Consider the following 18,206-nt stretch of genomic DNA (forward strand, 5'->3'; position numbering starts at 1 on the left):
ACTTAATAGCTGAAGTTATAGGGTGGGGGGGGGGGAATTATCCAAAGTGATTAAGAAAAAAGCAATCAATTAAAAAGAGAATAGGAAGGATCTAGAACAACCAAAGAAGAAGACATCAAACGAGTGGCCTCTTTCCCCCATCACCCTAGCTTTTGAGGACGATTTTAGAATGGTTTAAAATGGACAGGTCCCCCTTTTTCGTCTGCCTAGTGAGAGATACCAGTTTACATCCCTTGTGTATATAGCACCTAGAGGGGAGTGAGGCTGTTCAGAAAACCAGGCGTCAATGCCACAAAATCAAAAGAAACATATCCTACGATACTTCTCAGAGTGGGAAAGTCCACAGTACACTCTGGAAAGTTGACCATGCTGGTGAACCACAGGCATTTCAGTCTAGCAGTAGGATACAATGTAGCTGAGCCCCCTTTTACTAGAGGATGATGGTTAAGTTCTGAGCCAAGATTCGTTGAAACTAGCCACGGACAAGTTCTCCAATCCACGGATGGCGACCACATGTGAGCAGAAATGCTTGTCAAAAGAATCACCCTGAAAGCTAACAGCTACTGGAGTTGGTTATGAAATCATACATTTTGCCTGAGTTATTAGGAGATGGCATTTTTAGCTAGGTTAATTATATGCTACAGAGAAGTTTTCAGGTCTTCTGGCTAAATAATTAGGGCAGCAGGTCACCTGCTGGCTGCTGCCACTGACCAAACCCAGATATCGGTTGTATGCTGTGCTGTGTCTCCATGGATGCTTTAGCATGGATGCCGTGCATCCATGGCTTTTAGCTCACCTTCAAGATCTGGCCTCTTGAAAGTCACTCTGCTCAAATATACAACGATGCCTCTAACTTTACAAAACCCCCAACAATGGTTTATCATAGTGTCAATGGCATGCATTCTTAAGTAATCCCTTTTGCTGAGGGCCAACCTCTGTCCCCTTTGTGTTATGCAACATTTTGCAGTAGGCTTCTTCCGCGTGAAGAATGTCTGCTATAAACAAGGTATTGATTTTCTTTTAGAGTTGAAAGCCAATGGCAGGCTTGGACTCGATAATAATTTTCTAAAATAATATGAGACTCAGCATTCATTTGGAGCACTATAAGATAACATGTGGGCTTGTTACTTACAGAGGGGCTCCTCTGGTTGGCTTTTGTGTGACGAGAAAGAAAGCAGCCTCTATTGTCCCCTTTCTGCCTGGCCAGCAGTATCTTATTTGTCGGTAAGCAGGAATAAGGCAATATAACAGGACACCATTTCAAAAGCATATGGCATCATCAGTGAGCATATTAAAAATATCCCGACACAAAAATAATGTGTGAAGAGATTAGGCTTTATAATACCCTAGTCTCTACTAGGGGAGTTTATAACCACACGCATTGGAACAAATGTGTGTTCAGAGACCCACTCCGCAACACCGTTCAAATAACACATCAGTGGTGCCTTCAGCAAAGAAAACACTTCATCGAGTGAGTTCTGCTTATGCAAACAAAGAATGAAGCAATTGTTCATCAATGACATTATGGAGACCGTTTCTTCCATGACATTCCACGAAGCTGGCCCAGAAGAGCGCTGAGCTGATCTGCGGTTCATGGTGAGTCCAGGGAAGCTTGCCAGTGGCTGCTCCCCGGGGACAGCGAAGTAAGGAAACACGCCTTCAAAAAGAACCCCGTTTTCCTTTCCTTTCCACTCAGTCTAAGCTACATGCATGTGTCAAACAGTCTTGAAAGACCTGGCATTCGGCTGCAGGATTTAGTCACCAGCTTTTTAAGCTCATGCTGCTCTGTGACACGCTGCTTGTGGAGCTGTGAAAAGAAAATGCAAGGTCTTGTAGAAATTTCAGGTGTATTTTTAAGTTCTTTCTCCCAGGGGCTTGAACATTTGATTCTGAGGGAGGGAAAAAAAAGCAGAAGGGCTTTTGTTTCCTCAACTGTGTGTTTTCTGATGCTGTTCACCTCCAAGCTTATCGGTGGCAATCTAGCTGGGTCTGGATGAACCCCAGTAATAAAATTATCATCAGACGGGATCGGAAAACTTGGAGTGAATGAGTTTGGAATCAGCAAACTGACACACTTCATTCTGCTTGCTCATTCTGATGAAATAGAAACCCCAACCTTACTATTTTACCTCCCCCACCAAGAGCATGCAAAGGCCTAGGTTATTAGACAGAATCACCCTTATCTTTAAGATGAAACCTGACTGGGTCACAGATTTCAAGGAGGACTGTGTGCATAACAGACCCAGCCCGAAAACTAAATAGGTTCGTGCTGGCAAGTTTTCTACTTGGCCTGAATCAAAATTAACCTGATTCATGAGTTCCTATTGTGGCTCAGCGGTAACAAACTCGACTAATAACCATGGAGGATTCGGGTTTGATCCCTGCCTCGTTGCTCTGGTGTAGGCTGGTGGCTACGGCTCCGATTTGACCCCTATCCTGGGAACTTCCATATGCCGTGGGTGCAGCCCTGAAAAGAAAAAAAAGGAAAAAAAAAACCCACACACACAAAACAAACCTGATTCATGATTTCAAAGACGATCTAATACAAATGTAAAACACGGGAACGGTATTACAGTAACAACCCCTGACTTTTAGATACTGTGGTTTTGTGGTTTCCATCCCTGTGCAGAAATAGAATACAGGTGTCTAGAGTCCAAAACACAAAAATAAAGATAGACATGAAGAAAGGGATCATTTGTAACCCCAGAAAGAAGGGCAAGTTTTCAAATGAAAAAGCATCAGCAACTACAACAACAAAGCAACATCTATACAGAGAAACATACAGGGAAAGAATAATTGTAAGGATCCTGGAGAGTCACTGGATAAGGAGGCAATAGTTCTGTTTTAAGAATGCAAATTAGAAATAACCCTGGCCTTGTTGGTGATGAAATTGGTGACAGGTGATAACTTTTTAATTAAAAAAACCAGCCAAGGTTGCCAAGGCCATAATAATGATAGAGGTTGTAACATACTCTTTATACTGTATAAAAAATGTATATAGTTCTCTCATGGCCAGTGGGTTAAGGATCTGGCATTATCACTGCTGTGGTGCAGGTTCAATCCCTGGCCCAGGAACTTCCACATGCCAAGGGGGCAGCCAAAACAGAAACGAAAACAAACAAAAAAACCAACAAAACAAAACAAAACAAAATCCCCCCAAAAACCCACCAAAACCCCAAAGAGAGTTCCCCGGTGGCTCAGTGGGTTAAGGATCCGGCATTGTTACTGCTGTGGCACAAGTTCCACCCCTTGTGCCATGACCAGGAATGTAATGTGGCCAAAAAAAAAATTACATAAAGCTTGGGAAAGCTGCACAACTTTGGTATTACTTACTAGTGTAAAATAAAGTATTGAAAATATCTTCCATATAGTGTTTCGTTAAATGAAGTCATTAAGCATTTCTCTCCATTAAGTAAAAATGATTCTTATTTTTCCAAAATAAAAATAGATAATACAAAATACAAAAACACAAGCCTCAAACTGTTAATAGTTAACAGACTAAAGAAAGACCAAAAATAGATATACACTGCACAAAGTTTCAGCACTAATGAGAACTAGGTAATAGTATAAGACTTTTAGAGCGTCATAACAAAGTGTAGGTGTCTCTTAGGAAATAAAATTCACTAGTTTTATTAGCTTTTACATAAAATACTTAATAATGTTTAAATACCCGAATTTCTTTCACATAGATGATAAACACGGCATGTGTGCATCTGTGGGCGTGCGAGTGTACATGGTGACACATACAACCCAGGTCTTTTACACGATCATTTGGGGTGAGTTTTTGACTTAAATTATGGATGATGAAAATTTACAAATTTTCAGGACATGGAGAGAAAACAACAACAACAACAAAAATAAGAAAGTTTGTGTGTTTGGAAGAAAACCTCTGACGATGCTGCTACTGCTGCTGCTGAGGATGAGAAGAACACAAAGACCAGTGATAACCCTTGGAGATTCAAAGTCCTGATTTTGGCAGTTCAAACACACTGTAACCCTAGTATGAATTCCATCTTCTGATAAAAATGGTCATTTAAAGATTTGGTAAAGGGTAGCAATAATTTACCTGCCATGAAATCACGTAAAGCGTGTACGCTGTTTACTCTGCTTAATTAAAAGTGGTCATTGCTCATACTGGTAATGATTTCCCGGAGTGGACTTACTGCCAGTTTCTAATCAAAACAGAGTTTAACTTCTGTCTCTGGTTCTGTCCCCTCAGCCCTCCCCTCTACCCATCACACATGGTACTTACACAGCTATCGATTGAACTCTGTGGGTTCTGAATGTTGAAAAGCTTAATTGCTGCTAATGATGTGAGTAATGGCTGAAAAATTGCAGCGCATACCAATTTCCCTCATCAAGATTTTATAAATATGTGTTTTGGTCTTAACACGCTATTTGTCTTCTCATCTTTCCCAACCAGGGTTTGGATCTATCTGCCCCTCTTAATCAGCAGTTCAGTCGAAAATAAAATAAAGGAACAGCTCTACCCACCAAGCAGCTCTCCGGTGTCACTGGTGGGTGAAAGGCAGCCTCAGGCGCGTCACCACCCAGGGCTCCGTGGGTAGAACAGTAACGGGTCTCGGGGGCTTTGGCTGGGAGGGTGGGTCAGGGGGCTCCAGGGAGGGGTCTACGCTGCAGCAGCACAAAGATACCCTTGCCAGGACTAAAAGGTACCCCTTTGCTGCAGGGATGGCTTTCTCCGGGTGGGTTTCCAAGGGAGGGGATCTCCACTCAGTCTGAACTAGAGTAACACCAAGCACAACAAGCCTGTCAACGAAGAAGGCATTTCCTGAGTCCAGGCGTGGATGCTCCTTACCAAGAAAGGAGAGCAGCTCCCTCTGAAGTTTTAAGACAGAGGAAGACAAAAAGAGAATCGTCCTTTCCTCCAATCCCCCAGGTCCAGGGGAAGCATCTGGGGGTGCAGGATGGCTGTGCCGTTTAGACAGGCCCCTCCCTAAAGCAGGTAAGACCCTAAAAGGGTAGGAGGAGCCATTCAAAGTCAAGGGCAGGAAAATGCAGGAGGGGACAGATCTTTTTCATTTGTTTAAGGACAGACAGCAAGGAAGACAGCCTGGGGGTGAAGAGCCCACGCACATCGCAGAGGATCAATTTTCTATCTGAAGGACCAAACTACTTTCCGTCACTACCAACCCGGGATGGAGAGGATTTAGCAATACAGCTATTAAAGGCTCCATTATCCCATCTATCAACCGTCTCAGCCAGCAAGTCTGCTTGCGGGCAACACTCAGGTATCTGCAAAGTTTGAACAGCGTACTGTACTTAGGTCTGCAGCCTGCGATTTAATTCTTTTAAAAGCAACACTCAGTCCTGTCCCTATCCGAGCTCTTCGATAATAACCCTAACCTCAGCTATTGTTCCATTATCTTAAGAAAGATTTAAAGCAACTCGCTGCTTTATTTATGCTGTGGCTCTACATGGGGAAGGACTTTCCTTCTCTTTCTCCTCCTTCTCCTTCTTCTCTTAATCAACTTGGGAGAGAATTCACTTCGATTACAGAGCTAAGGAAATGTTCTGGGCCTCTGCTTCCCTAAAGACCTTTTGTACCACAAATCGGCTCCCTCAGGCCCAAATGCTATTTTGAACCAAAGCTCAGGAACAGGTGTGGGCTGAACTGCTAGAGTTGAGAGAGAACATTTTGAAAATGGATGAGTTGAAAAGGGCCACTTGGAGGAATTTCCTGCAGCATCTCTTTCTGGAGGTAAAGCCACGGGCTTGGATATTGTTCTGTGGGAGACATCTGACTGCCCTTTGTGTGTGGGCATTTCTAACGCGCATGACCATTTCAGCTAATGTGGTCTGAGCTGTACACATGGCTTGAGGATGTGTTTATGGCGCCTTAAAACAAAAACAATCACAGACAATTCCAATGAGTAAAATCCTTTCCAAACACAGTGACCTTTCAAGGTCAGAATGCATACGGGAAAAGATAAAAAGATGGGTTCCAAGACACTCAAAGCTCATTTGGTAAAACAGATAATAAAAACCATAGACCAAGCTACGTTTTGAATGACTGAGCAGTTCTTAATAAGGCAACAATGAGAACCGGTATGAAAATTAATAAGCTAAGTAGAATTACCATCACTTTAAGTTCATTTACATGATCTGTAGAATGGAGAATACACAGCAAGATCCCAATTGTTTGAAAATGGAAAAAAAAAAAGAAAGGAAAAAGAAAAAGAAAAGGTCAATATCTGACCCACAATTTGGGAAATTATTCCACTCCTAAGGTAATCAGCCTGTCATCCAAATAATTCCCCACTCACTCATTACAGGAAATGATTGTACAAGCCAAGTTGTCTGTCTAAAGTTGCTATGGCATTTGGATATACAATAATTTGGCCTATGACCTTCAGTAGTTGAGTTTCCTAATGTACAAGATATCCTCAAACATTTTTTTCCCCAACAGGATTGCTCATATTCAGTAGACAACATAAAAACATATGCCAACATATTCATGCCCCGCATTAAAAAATATCCATATATATATATATAAACCAAAATGGGTACCAGACCCCAGACGCATTCCCCAGTGCAAAACTTCTCATGCTAAGAACTAAGAAATGCTCATGTAGCCTCTGACAAATCTGAAGATCTCGCATATAGATTCAAGGTCACTGACCAGAAATAATTCCCATCAAGCTAAAGTTTCCCAAGATAGGTTTCTCTGTTTCTCAAAGTTATTTTTAGGTATATTCCAGCTTCAAAGAGGTGTTCTTTCAAGACTTTCCTGCTCACCCACCACCGATTTGAGAGTGGTTCCTCTGAGTTTAATGATCCATGCATCTCCCTATCAGGACTATACAGCATCCCTGGCTTTTGTGTCAGCTGTAGGGTCAGGCCCTAAGGGCATTCTTTCTTTGTTTTCCAGAACCAAACAAAAGGACAGACCCTAGTAAAGGCTCAAGAAATTTGATGGAGTTAAATAATTGATTACAGAAAGAATAAACATGCAAACACGCTGGTTCGCAGGTCAAGTAAAATGGCGCAGCACTGCCCCTCATGGGAAATCCAGGAGGGAGAAGCCCACAAGGGGCTGAGCAGCTTGGAGCTGGGTGAGTGAGAACCGCTGCCATAAGCAGTGTGGCTGCTTATCCCTCCAGGTCGCCGTGGTCCTCCTTCTTCCTTTCAGCACCTCTGTGCATAGGTAAGGATGTTCTCAGGACATCACCTTTGAAAAAGCCTGCTTTAAGAAACCTACGTTGAGTCATTACGTCAAACAATAGAAGTAGATTAACATAATTCTGTCCTGTTGCTACTTGGGCATGACTCAGTTTACTTGATTATCTAGAAAAAGAAACGAAGTAACTTTGTAAAAAAAAAAATGCTGTTAATTGTCATATCGTTGCAGAGGACAATTAGATTTTCTTAGATATTAAAACTGCTGCACATGTTTTATAACCTCCCAAAGTCGGCTTGGATTCATTTCCTGAGTTTTCCCTCCTGGATGCTTTTCTCCCTGGCCAACTGCCTGCTCGAAGGCCCTCTCTTCCTCCCCTGAACCTAGGCGAGCTCCTTCAAACCGGGACGGCGTCTCCAATTTTTCCTTCTTCTTCTTTCCCTTGCGAAATTTACCTTCCACAAACTCCAACTTGATCACCAAATCCCAGACCAGAACCTTTATGGGTTTCTGGCTTTGTGTGGAATATACTGAGGGTGCTGGATTTTAGGACCAAAAAGGACCTCAGTGAGGATCCAAACTCTGGAGCTGTGTGTGTCTAACCTGAATGTCTTTCAGGAAGACTTGGAGGGCTTAGTAAAATACAAATTCTTAGGCCCCACCCACAGAGGTTCAGATCCAGAAGGTCTGAGGCAGGGCCCAAGAATGTGGGTGTGAAACAAGCTCCCAGGAGATGCTGAAGGTGCTGGTCCATGGGCCACATTTGGAGAAGCTCTGAGCGGCAGTTACCTGGTCCATGGAGGACTCTGTATTCAAACCTGGGGGTCTCGACTACATCACCTTTACTTGACACACCAGCTTCCTCTTAGATTTTCCTTCTCACAGAAGGTTTAGTAACTGACACTCAGCTGCACTAACCCATTTGGTTTACAGAGAAAACTGATTGACTTTTTCTGACCTGGCTAGAGGGCTGTCCTTCTGTCCTGATAGCATCCTTGTTCAAACTTTCAGTCTAGAACCTTCCCACTTTCATCCCCCCTCCCCTACGATAGAATCATACTGTTCACATCAGCCTTCTCTAACACCTTTTTTGACTTCACCCTTTTCTTACACCATTCTTCCTTCTGCCCTACTCTCCCCAAAATCAAGGGTAATCATATTCCCAACTCTTTGAATTGAAGTCATTCACTTTTTGAACCCTAATCACTCCTCTACTTTAGGAAGGCACATGCATGGATGGCATACCTTTGATCCCAACATCATCCAGAACTGTGCCACCCCCGAGATCCCAGACTCCAAAAATACACTGGTTTTTGGTTTTTTTTTTTTTTTTTTGGTCTTTTTGCCATTTCTTGGGCCGCTCCTGCGGCATATGGAGGTTCCCAGGCTAGGGGTAGAATCGGAGCTGTAGCTGCCGGCCTAGGCCAGAGCCACAGCAATGCAGGATCCGAGCCATGTCTGTGACCTACACCACAGCTCACAGCAATGCCGGATCATTAACCCACTGAGCAAGGGCAGGGATCGAACCCCCAACCTCATGGTTCCTAGTGGGATTCGTTAACCACTGCGCCACGACGGGAACTCCCAAAAATACACTGTTTTGAGCACAGCCTCCTAGGCTTTGTAACCCCACACCCAGCAACCTCCCAGCCTATCAGGGCAATGCTTCCCTGAGCTGTACTGACCACCTGCCCAGACTGTGCAAGGCTTCACCAGGATCCTTACCAGGCTGGCCTTCTTGACTTTCTGTCACATCTGACTCGACAATCTTCATTACAGAATTAACCTGAAAAATCATTTTTCCATTCACAGTCCTCAGCGCATTTTGGCTATGGTCACATCACCATGTGGACTGGGCTTACTGATACATTCAGCTGGGTATCCTATTTATTCATGTCTAAGTGACTCAAGTTTCCAATCCCATCATCTCGAACCCCCAAATCTGCTCCAACACATCCCATTCCCAGAAGTGCTGTGGTCTCTAAGGCAAAGCACAAGATCAGAGCCCAAATCCGGGGCTGGATTGGGGAGGATTAATTAGCAAGCCACCCTGTGGAGCCTGGACTTCTGTGCCACTCCTGACTTCATCTTGGCACTGAGAAGCTCCCCAAAGCCTTGCTGTAGAAAGATCACTTTGGCGGCTGTGGGAGGAAGGACTCACATTGGGCTACAGGCAGATGCAGGACTGGCGTTCAGCAAAAACACAAAGAGAATGGGGGAGAATCAAGAATTTCTAAGTACTGTACTTTGTGTAGAGTAGATATGCAATAGATGTGTTCTGACTCTGTGAAAAGCATATATAGAAAAATACTAAACTTTAAAAACACATAGTTGAGAGTCAGAATAGTCTTGCTCTGGGGAGTTCCCATCATGGCTCAGCGGAAACAAACCTAACTAGTATCCATGAGGATGCAGGTTTGATCCCTGGCCCTGCTTGGTGGGTTAAGGATCCAGTATTACTGTGAGCTGTGGTGTAGGTCACAGATGTGGCTCGGATCCTGTGTTGCTGTGGCTGTGGTGTAGACCAGCAGCTACAGCTCCGATTCGACCCCTAGCCTGGGAACTTCCATATGCCACAGGTGTGGCCCTAAAATGGAAAAAAAAAAAAAAAAAAAGGAATATTCTTGCTCTGTCTTGTCATAAGGCAAGTGAAACCTATGATGCAATGGACAGATGGTGCAACAGACATAAAATGAAATTAGCAACGATGAATCCCAGGTGGAAAGGAAGGAAAGGTCAACAGACTAAAGGTCAGAGGGACTTGGCTCCACCTTGTTTCGTTTCATAAAGGTCCAAGGGCAGAGCTTAGTGGCTTTTACTGCAGGGAAATCCTAGGACTTCCCACAACCGGGCTGAGGCACCACTCACTCACCCAAGGTTGTTCAAAGCTGTAGGTACGTCGCCGATCTTCCACATCCTCATCTTGCTTTGCCTGCTGAAATTCTTGCCGGAGACGCTGTATCCGATCATGGTTGCTGGGAGTTGATCTGTTGCCAAAAGACAAAACAGGCCACAGTGAACACCTTTCAGAAATACAATCTATGACACTGCAGTTGCCAAGGGAAAAAAAAAAAAAAAAAAGGCAGCCTGCTGCGAAAAGGTGCTGTTGGAGAGGAAGTGAATTTTTAGGACAATATCTAGACATTGGAAATATGTTTTCATTTTGTTCTGATGATTAAGACTTATTGAAGTGATTTCAGATAGATATTCAAGAAGGCAAGCAGTATTTTTACATGTTCCTTTTTTACGCAGCTCTTTCAAAGCCTCATTTCCTTTCTGTAATCTGGCAAGGTGTTGGCAGCAAAAAATTTTTCAGAAAGGACGCTGCATTAAGAGTCAGAAAGACCAGGGTCCAGTCCCAGCTCCTCCACCTTCTTAGAGTAAGTCACTTAATACCTCTGCAGCTTCTTTAAACATATGAAGAGCACATTTTTGCTCTAAATGTCAGAGTTGTAATCATCAAGAGAGATAAAACCATACAATAGAGCCTGACAAATGTGCAGTATTATTTTCATAATGCCATTAAATGAAGTTCTTCTTTATGAGTTATCAGAGGTCTATACACAAAATCCAACATACATAGCACAAATGAAAAGCATCTTAGAAACAACTTCAGGAGTTCCCGTTGTGCCTCAGTGGTAATGAACACTACAAGCATCCATGAGGATGTGGGTTAAACCCCTGGCCTTGCTCAGTGGGTTAAGGATCTGGCATTGCTGTGAGCTATGGTGTAGGTCTCAGATGCAGCTCAAATGACCTTTTGCTGTGGCTGTGGCTGTAGCTGGCATCAGCAGCTCTGATTGGACCCCTAGCCTGGGAACTTCCATATGCCGCTGGTGCAGCCCTAAAATTAAAAAAAATAAAAATAAAAAAAAAATCCAACCAACAAATCAACCAAACAAACAAAAACTTCAGGTGGTAGTTTTACTGAACCAATTAGCTTATAATAATGTTGCTTTCTTTATAGCTTTGAATTCTGTGTTATCCTCACAGAGAACTTGTAATATAGGTGCAGAAGGTGGTATTTCTTACACACATGTGCACACACACACACACACACACACACACACACAAAGATATAAACTGACATTCAGTCACTGGTTTGAAGTCTCCAGTCTTTCCCTGGCCAGTGGGGAATATATTAGAATCCCAATTTTTCTGATCACTAGTCTGGCCTCATCTCACTAGACCAGGTTGTATCACTCGGTAAAACGCACGGCAGACTCCAAAGCCCCTCTTCCATTAAGTCACACACAGTTTTAAAAGAGTATTTTTCAAGAGTAATCGGTATCACCAAAATTAAATCAATCTTAAATTCCGTGGCACCTTTGGCCTATTCCAATTCATGACCCCCAAATTACAGCTCTTCAAGCACAGTAAGTATATAGTTTGCCAACAAAACTTCAGACTTCTTGAGGACAAGACCCAAGTCTTGTATTTATCACATCCAAGCTGCTAGCAGAATGGGAAGCTGTCAGCCATTAGGAAGATGGGTTCCCTCACTGAAAACTCGTTGCCCTGGTTACTCTGAGCTACTGCGTTCTTCTGGCTGCACAGCCCCCTGGGTAATGTAATTTGAGAGGTGGCCTGGAAAGAGAAAGTCTGTCAAAGGAGAGTCTATAAAATTCTCAAACTAACATATGTCTTCGTATAATTTCACGTTTCAAAGAATTCCAAAGGTTTGAAAATCTCAAATCGAAAATGATCACATCCAAAATCACATTCTGAACGTCTTCTAAGAAAACGGGACAGTCTTTCATCTTATCACCTTGGATGGGTTCCTATCACCTTTATGTATCTATCAGTTTCATGAGAGCTCCTGGAATATTCGGTCGCCACATTCAATGCGATGGTTTTCCTAGTCATTGAAAACTTGTCTTCCCTTTGTTCTTCTTCTGACAAATCTTTGGAACTGATCAGCTTGAAAACCTGGAAGGTTCACGGGTCTGCAAAATGTGCTCCTTGACAACATGACACTTCCGTCAACATGTGGGCACCGCTTCAAACTTCCCCTACATGTTCCTGAGCCTGGCAGGTTGTTATTCCTACAGGCTTTTAAATCATATATACAGCATCTTATCTTGTCCAAACAGATAAACTTTCAATAGTGGCTTCCCCGTGTAACGCCCCACCCACAAAACTCCTCACTCTCCATGTAGAACAGTGACGGTGTAGGCACGTGGATAGATTCATAAGATAAAAGCTAGGAAAGTGAACATTCTTTAATCTCACTGTCCTCTTTCCAGCTGTGCCTTTTGTGCCTTCATAGCTTTTAATAGGGGGGTGGTGGGAGGCTTGCCTGATGAAGTATTTTGCATGTCTGAGTAGAAATATTTCCCTATTATTTTCACGTAGCACAGTTTTAACCCCATAATTATTAGGTTCATGAAGCCCAAACCATTGATGAAAATGGACCTCTTCTTACTCTTTGTGATGTCTTGAACATGCAGTCTCCCATCAAGGGAAGGTGACCCAGGTCCTTAATTTTAAAAATTGATAAACCGTTAGCCAGACTCATCAAGAAAAAAGGGAGAAGGTTCAAATCAATAACACTAGAAATGAAAAAGGAGAAGTTACAACTAACACTGCAGAAATACAAAGGATCATGAGAGACTACTGCGAGCAACTGTATGCCAATAAAACGGACAGGTTCTTACAAAGGTACAACGTAGCAAGACTGAGCCAGGAAGAAATAGAAAATATGAATAGACCAATCACAAGTACTGAAATTGAAAATGTGATTTAAAAAACTTCCAAAAGCCAAAAGTGAAGGACCTGATGGCTTCACAGCTGAGTTCTACCAAACATTCAAAGAATTAACACCTCTTCTTCTGAAACTTTTCCCGAAGATGCAGATGAAGGAACACTCCCAAGCTCATTCTGCGAAGCCACCATTACCCTGATACCAAAACCAGACAAAGATACAACAACAAAAAAAAAAAAAAGAAAGAAAATTGCAGGCCAATATCACTGACAAACATAGACGGAAAAATCCTCAAGAAAATTATTAGCAAACCACATACAAATATACATTAAAAAGATCATACACCATGATCGAATAGAGGTTAACCCAGGGATGCAAGGATTCTTCAATACCTGCAAATCTATCAATGTGATACACCACATCAACAAACGAAAAATAAAAAACATATGATCATCTCAATAGATGCATAAAAAGCTTTTGACAAAATTCAACACCAATTCCTGACAAAAACTCTCCAGAGAGTGGGCATAGAGGGGAACTACCTCAGTATAATAAAAGCAATTTATGACAAACCCACAGCTAATATCATTCTCAATGGTGAAAAATTAAAAGCATTTCCACAAAGAAAGGAAGATAAGGAATAAGACAAGGATGTCCTCTTTTACCAATGTTATTCAACATAGTCTTAAAAGTCCTAGCCATGGCAATCAGAGAAGAAAAAGAAATAAAAGGAATCCAAATTGGAAAAGAAGTAGTAAAACTATCACTGTTTCCAGATGACATGATTCTATAGCTAGAAAATCCTAAAGACACTACCAGAAAACTATTAGAGCTCATCAATGAACTTGGTAAAGTTGCAGGATACAAAATTAATACAGAGAAATTGATTGTATTTCTATTACTAACAGTGAAAGATAGGAAAGAGAAATTAGGGAAACAATCCCATTTACCACTTTATCAAAAAGAATAAAACACCTAGGAATAAACCTACCTAAAGAGACAAAAGACCTGCACTCTGAAAACTATAAGACCCTGATGAAAGAAATCAAAAACACAAATAGATGGAAAAACATACCATGCCCTTGGATTGGAAGAATCAATATGGTCAAAATGACAACAGTACCTAAGAAAATCTACAGATTCAATGCAATCCCTATCAAACTACCAAGGACATTCTTTACAGAACTAGAACAAAATACTTTAAAAGTTGTATGGAAACACAAAAGACCTCGAATAGCCAAAGCAATACTGAAAAGAAAAAATGGAACTGGAGGAATCGGGCTCTCAGACTTCAGACTCTACTACAAAGCTACAGTCATCAGAACGGTTTGGTACTGGAACAAAAACAGAAATATAGATCAACTGAACAAGATAGAAAGTCCAGAAATAAACCCAAACACTATGGTCAATTAATCTATGACAAAAGAGGCAAGAACATACAGTGGAGGAAAGATAGTCTCTATATCTAGTCACTTGTGGAACATGGTGGAGGATAATGTGAGAAAAAGAATGGACATATATATGCAAGACTGGGTCACTTTGCTATACAGAAGAAATTGACAGAACATTGTAAATCAATCATAATAGAAAATTAAAAAAATAAAATAAAATTCTGGTGACCTACATGTTTCTCATAGGATAAGTTCTAGCAGTTACTTCTGACCATATTTCCAAATCTGAGCAGGTGAGACAACTGTTTCACTCTTTTTGCCTTGCTTCCTTTCTTTATACTCTAGAGTAAACAGACTGACCTGCCTAAGAACAGCAAAACACCTAAGGGCTGAGGCAGGGAAGCAGGCTGCAAGGTTTCCCCAGTGATGGTGATTTCCGAAGAATGCGTCAAGTGTCCTTGGGGAACAACAGCTGGCAGTCTGCAGGTGAAACCCTGACTTCCAAAGATGAAGGCACTGTAACTGCTTAGTTTTGCCTCTCAGGCCAGTCTCAAAGAGCTAATAACTCTCATCCAGCCTCCTAATATCCCTGGTTACCTCCTCTGCCAAGAAAGCCAAAGAAAATTTTAAATATTCATTAGCACTAATGATTAATTCCTCCAGACCCCAATCAGCTTCAATTTGGGTTCATGGTCAACTTAAAGTTGCTCATTATTTTTTTGGTGAGAAATATACTAAAGATATCACCTACATTGATCAGATGGGTGAGCAAGACGAGAAAATTTCCAAGGAGTCAGTAAATCATAAATTATACAAAGTCTACAGAAAGGAGGGATGAGGAGGGGAATTACAGAGGTGCTTTTTGTGTAAAAAACAAAGAAAAAAACAAACAAAAACCCCACACACAGTTTACATCCGACACTAGCATTCAGCCTTCCTTACACACTGGTGTTTACAGACATGTGTACACACATACAGGTAGGTATGTGGGTATGTGGATTTTAAACTAAATGAAGAGGGTTCATTTTGGTTCAGTAATGACCTAGGACTTTTTCTGACAAAGTTAAGAAAGTGTACATTGGATCACACACTACAAACATCCCAAACCCACAGGTACAACCTAACCCTGACATATATGGAATTCAAAACTTTCCCATCCAAGTACCGTGGGGATGTACTCTCTCCTGTCAGAAGTAGATTACTCAGAGTACTAAGCTTTCAAGCCTTCAGACTGGACTCCTGCAATGCACTTTACAAACAAAAGTTGCTGAAAAATACATGCTAAGTGCAACCACGATCCTATTTGCAGATAAGTCTGGATGCCTGTCCTGCATCCGTGCTCCACAGATATGCAACCCAGACATCTCCTTAGGTGCGCTGAAGGAGGAAAGAAACTTCCTAGCAGTGGTTCTCACCACTATACACGTCTCGTGCACGAATCTCATCATCTGGGAAGAATGCTGATTGATGCTCATTTTGAGATATTCTGAGTCAGGCCCTCTAGTGCAGGGCCCAGGAATCTGCATGCATTTGAAAGCACTGCAGATGCTCTAAGGACAAGGCTTTTGAAAAAAGTGCACAGGCTTCAGAGTTGGGACAAATTCCAATGCCTGCAGGGCAATTAACTAAAGAGAGAAGGAGACCCACTGTGCTGGAAGCACCAGGAACATTCTGTGACAATTGGGGGAAATCTGCTTGGAATGCAGGGGGGTGGGGGGGACTTTCTCATTCCTGTAGATTATTGCCCCGAAGGGACATGGGTCTGGTGTTTACCTTCTAATTTTTTTGAAAGAAGTCAGAATTATAGTCCCACCCCCACCCTACTCAATTTTAAAAGTTGGCTTATTTTATTTTTTTAATCCTAGGTGAGACCAAAAAATTTGTCTGATGCCTGCGAGCTTGCAGATGCTGCCCAATTTCTATGTTGCTTTTCTAGGCTATTTGCTTTCACTGCACTGAAATAAGGCTAGTCGTCCCCTGCTAATAGGCCCAAGAAACAAATATTATACAAAAGACCACTGGGCATTGTCCACACAGCCTTGCCTCTGCTCCTCCGGATTGGCCTAACCCTGGACATGCTGGCCTGCAGACTTGCATCCCGACCCATCTTTTCAGACCAGCATGTGCTGAGAGAGCGAAGTGTGTGATGTGACTGATGAATTCTTTATGGACTAAAAATACTTTAACATGTGCCTGTTTAATTATGCAGGGGAAATCCAGAAAACTGGAATGGAGGTCAGAGCTTTAGGATCCAGAATTCAGTGGAAGGGAGAACAACTACTCACTGTTCTGAGCAGGGAGGTACCATCTTGGTTCACACTCTCCTGTCCATAGAGGGAAGGAGAAAGGGAAAGAGAAAAGAGGAGCAGACAGAGGAGAGGATGGATCCATGGACTCCGAAGGGGGGGATGATTCTAGAATGCTTCTAGACTGGTCTCTAGTATGAGAAAAGAGAAGCTTCCAAGGAAGAAGCGAGATAAATGTGCTCTGATCGCTCTTTCCGTAATACCCTCTCCTTTTCTTTCCATCTTTCCAACTGTACCAGGAAGTCAAATCAAATTCTACCACCTTCAAGCTCTTCCTGATGACTCCAGCCCTGGCTCGTCTTTTCTTTTCCATTCTTCAATAACCATTGTCCTCTGACCCAAATACTGTTTTACGGTGTTTGGTACGTACAAGAGGATGTGTTTCTCTTTCTTAGGTTTATGCCTTCATTACAACCTTTTAACCTCAATATATTTTGCATGTCACATCCCTGCAGCAGGTAAATTGTTACCAATTATTTACAATGGACAGAGGTTCAGGTACCCCACCATCCCTGCCGGTGGGATTTCCACCTGTGTGCAACTCCCACGCCTGAGCACGGGAAGGGCCTGGGCATTGCTTCTATCCACTGCGATACGGCCAAGGGCAAGGACTGTGTAGGATGACGTGTGTGTATGTAAGAACAGTGTCCATCTCTCCTCTCTGGCTTTGAGGAAGAAAGCTGCTCCATGAATCCTACAGCTCCAAAGAACAGAAGGCTGCCAACAACTCCAGGAGCAGGGAAGTGATGCTTCCCAAGCAGAGGCTCCAAGTGAGAACTCAGCCTGGCTCCAAGTGAGGCTCCAAGTGAGGCTCCAAATGAGAACTCAGCCTGACTGCACTGGGAGTAACCCTGGGCAGGGGATTCAGCTGAGCCAATGCCAGACTCCAGAGCCCCAGATACTGATACAGTAAACCTGTGTTGTTTGCAGTTGCTAAGTCTGTGTTTATTTGTAGGCAATGATAAAAAAAAAACTAATACGCTTGGAGTTCCCGTTGTGGCTCAGCAGTAAACTACGTGGATACCCAACTACATCCCTGACTCGTTCAGTGGGTTAAGGATCCGGCGTTGCCATGAGCTGTGGTGTAGATCACAGATGTGGCTTGGATCCCACATTGTTGTGGCTGTAGGCCACCAGCAGCAGCTCCGATTTGACCCCTCGCCTGGGAACGTCCATATGCCACACAAGTGGCCCTAAAAAGAAAAAAAAATCAAAAATCAAAAATCAAACAGCCAGTGATGCTGGCCTTGGCCGTGTGACTTGATTTGGCCAATAGGATGCTGCTGGATGCAATTTAACAGGGGTCTGAAATGTGATCGCCTGGTGGGTCTGCTCTCTGGTGCTCCACTGCCCCAAGGGATAACACATAACCTCCCTAAGCCAGCCTCCCTTCAGTGTGCATGCACGCCCCCACCCCATCACCGCCATCACCACCATGTCACCTTAAAAAACGTGACGGGGTTGTTCATACTTATTAAATGAAATCAAATGGTCTAGAAGGATACCTAGAACTGTGCCTTGCCCACAACCTAATAAATATTGCCCATTGCAAAGCCTGTTGAGCAGCGTAAAAGAGAGTGTTAGCCCTCTCATTGAGGTGGCTGGTCACTCCAAAGTTCTGATCTCTGAGAAAAATTGCATGAAGTACATACAACTGCAAAAGA

The 18,206-nt window shown here is 42.7% G+C and overlaps 1 protein-coding gene across 20 annotated transcripts in view; it reads right to left on the reverse strand.

Moving 5' to 3' along the window:
* The window catches only part of PARD3 (par-3 family cell polarity regulator), a 629,826-nt gene that overhangs the window by 9,719 nt on the left and 601,901 nt on the right, over positions 1-18,206 (reverse strand). For all 20 annotated transcript variants that reach the window (XM_047755497.1, XM_047755490.1, XM_047755482.1 and 17 more), the window contains one exon: positions 10,014-10,128. In XM_047755497.1, the coding sequence (XP_047611453.1) occupies positions 10,014-10,128 (115 nt within the window). The remainder of the gene's footprint in view (positions 1-10,013; positions 10,129-18,206) is intronic.

Source organism: Phacochoerus africanus, chromosome 12 (genome assembly GCF_016906955.1).
Source record: "Phacochoerus africanus isolate WHEZ1 chromosome 12, ROS_Pafr_v1, whole genome shotgun sequence".
Classification (NCBI taxonomy): domain Eukaryota; kingdom Metazoa; phylum Chordata; class Mammalia; order Artiodactyla; family Suidae; genus Phacochoerus; species Phacochoerus africanus.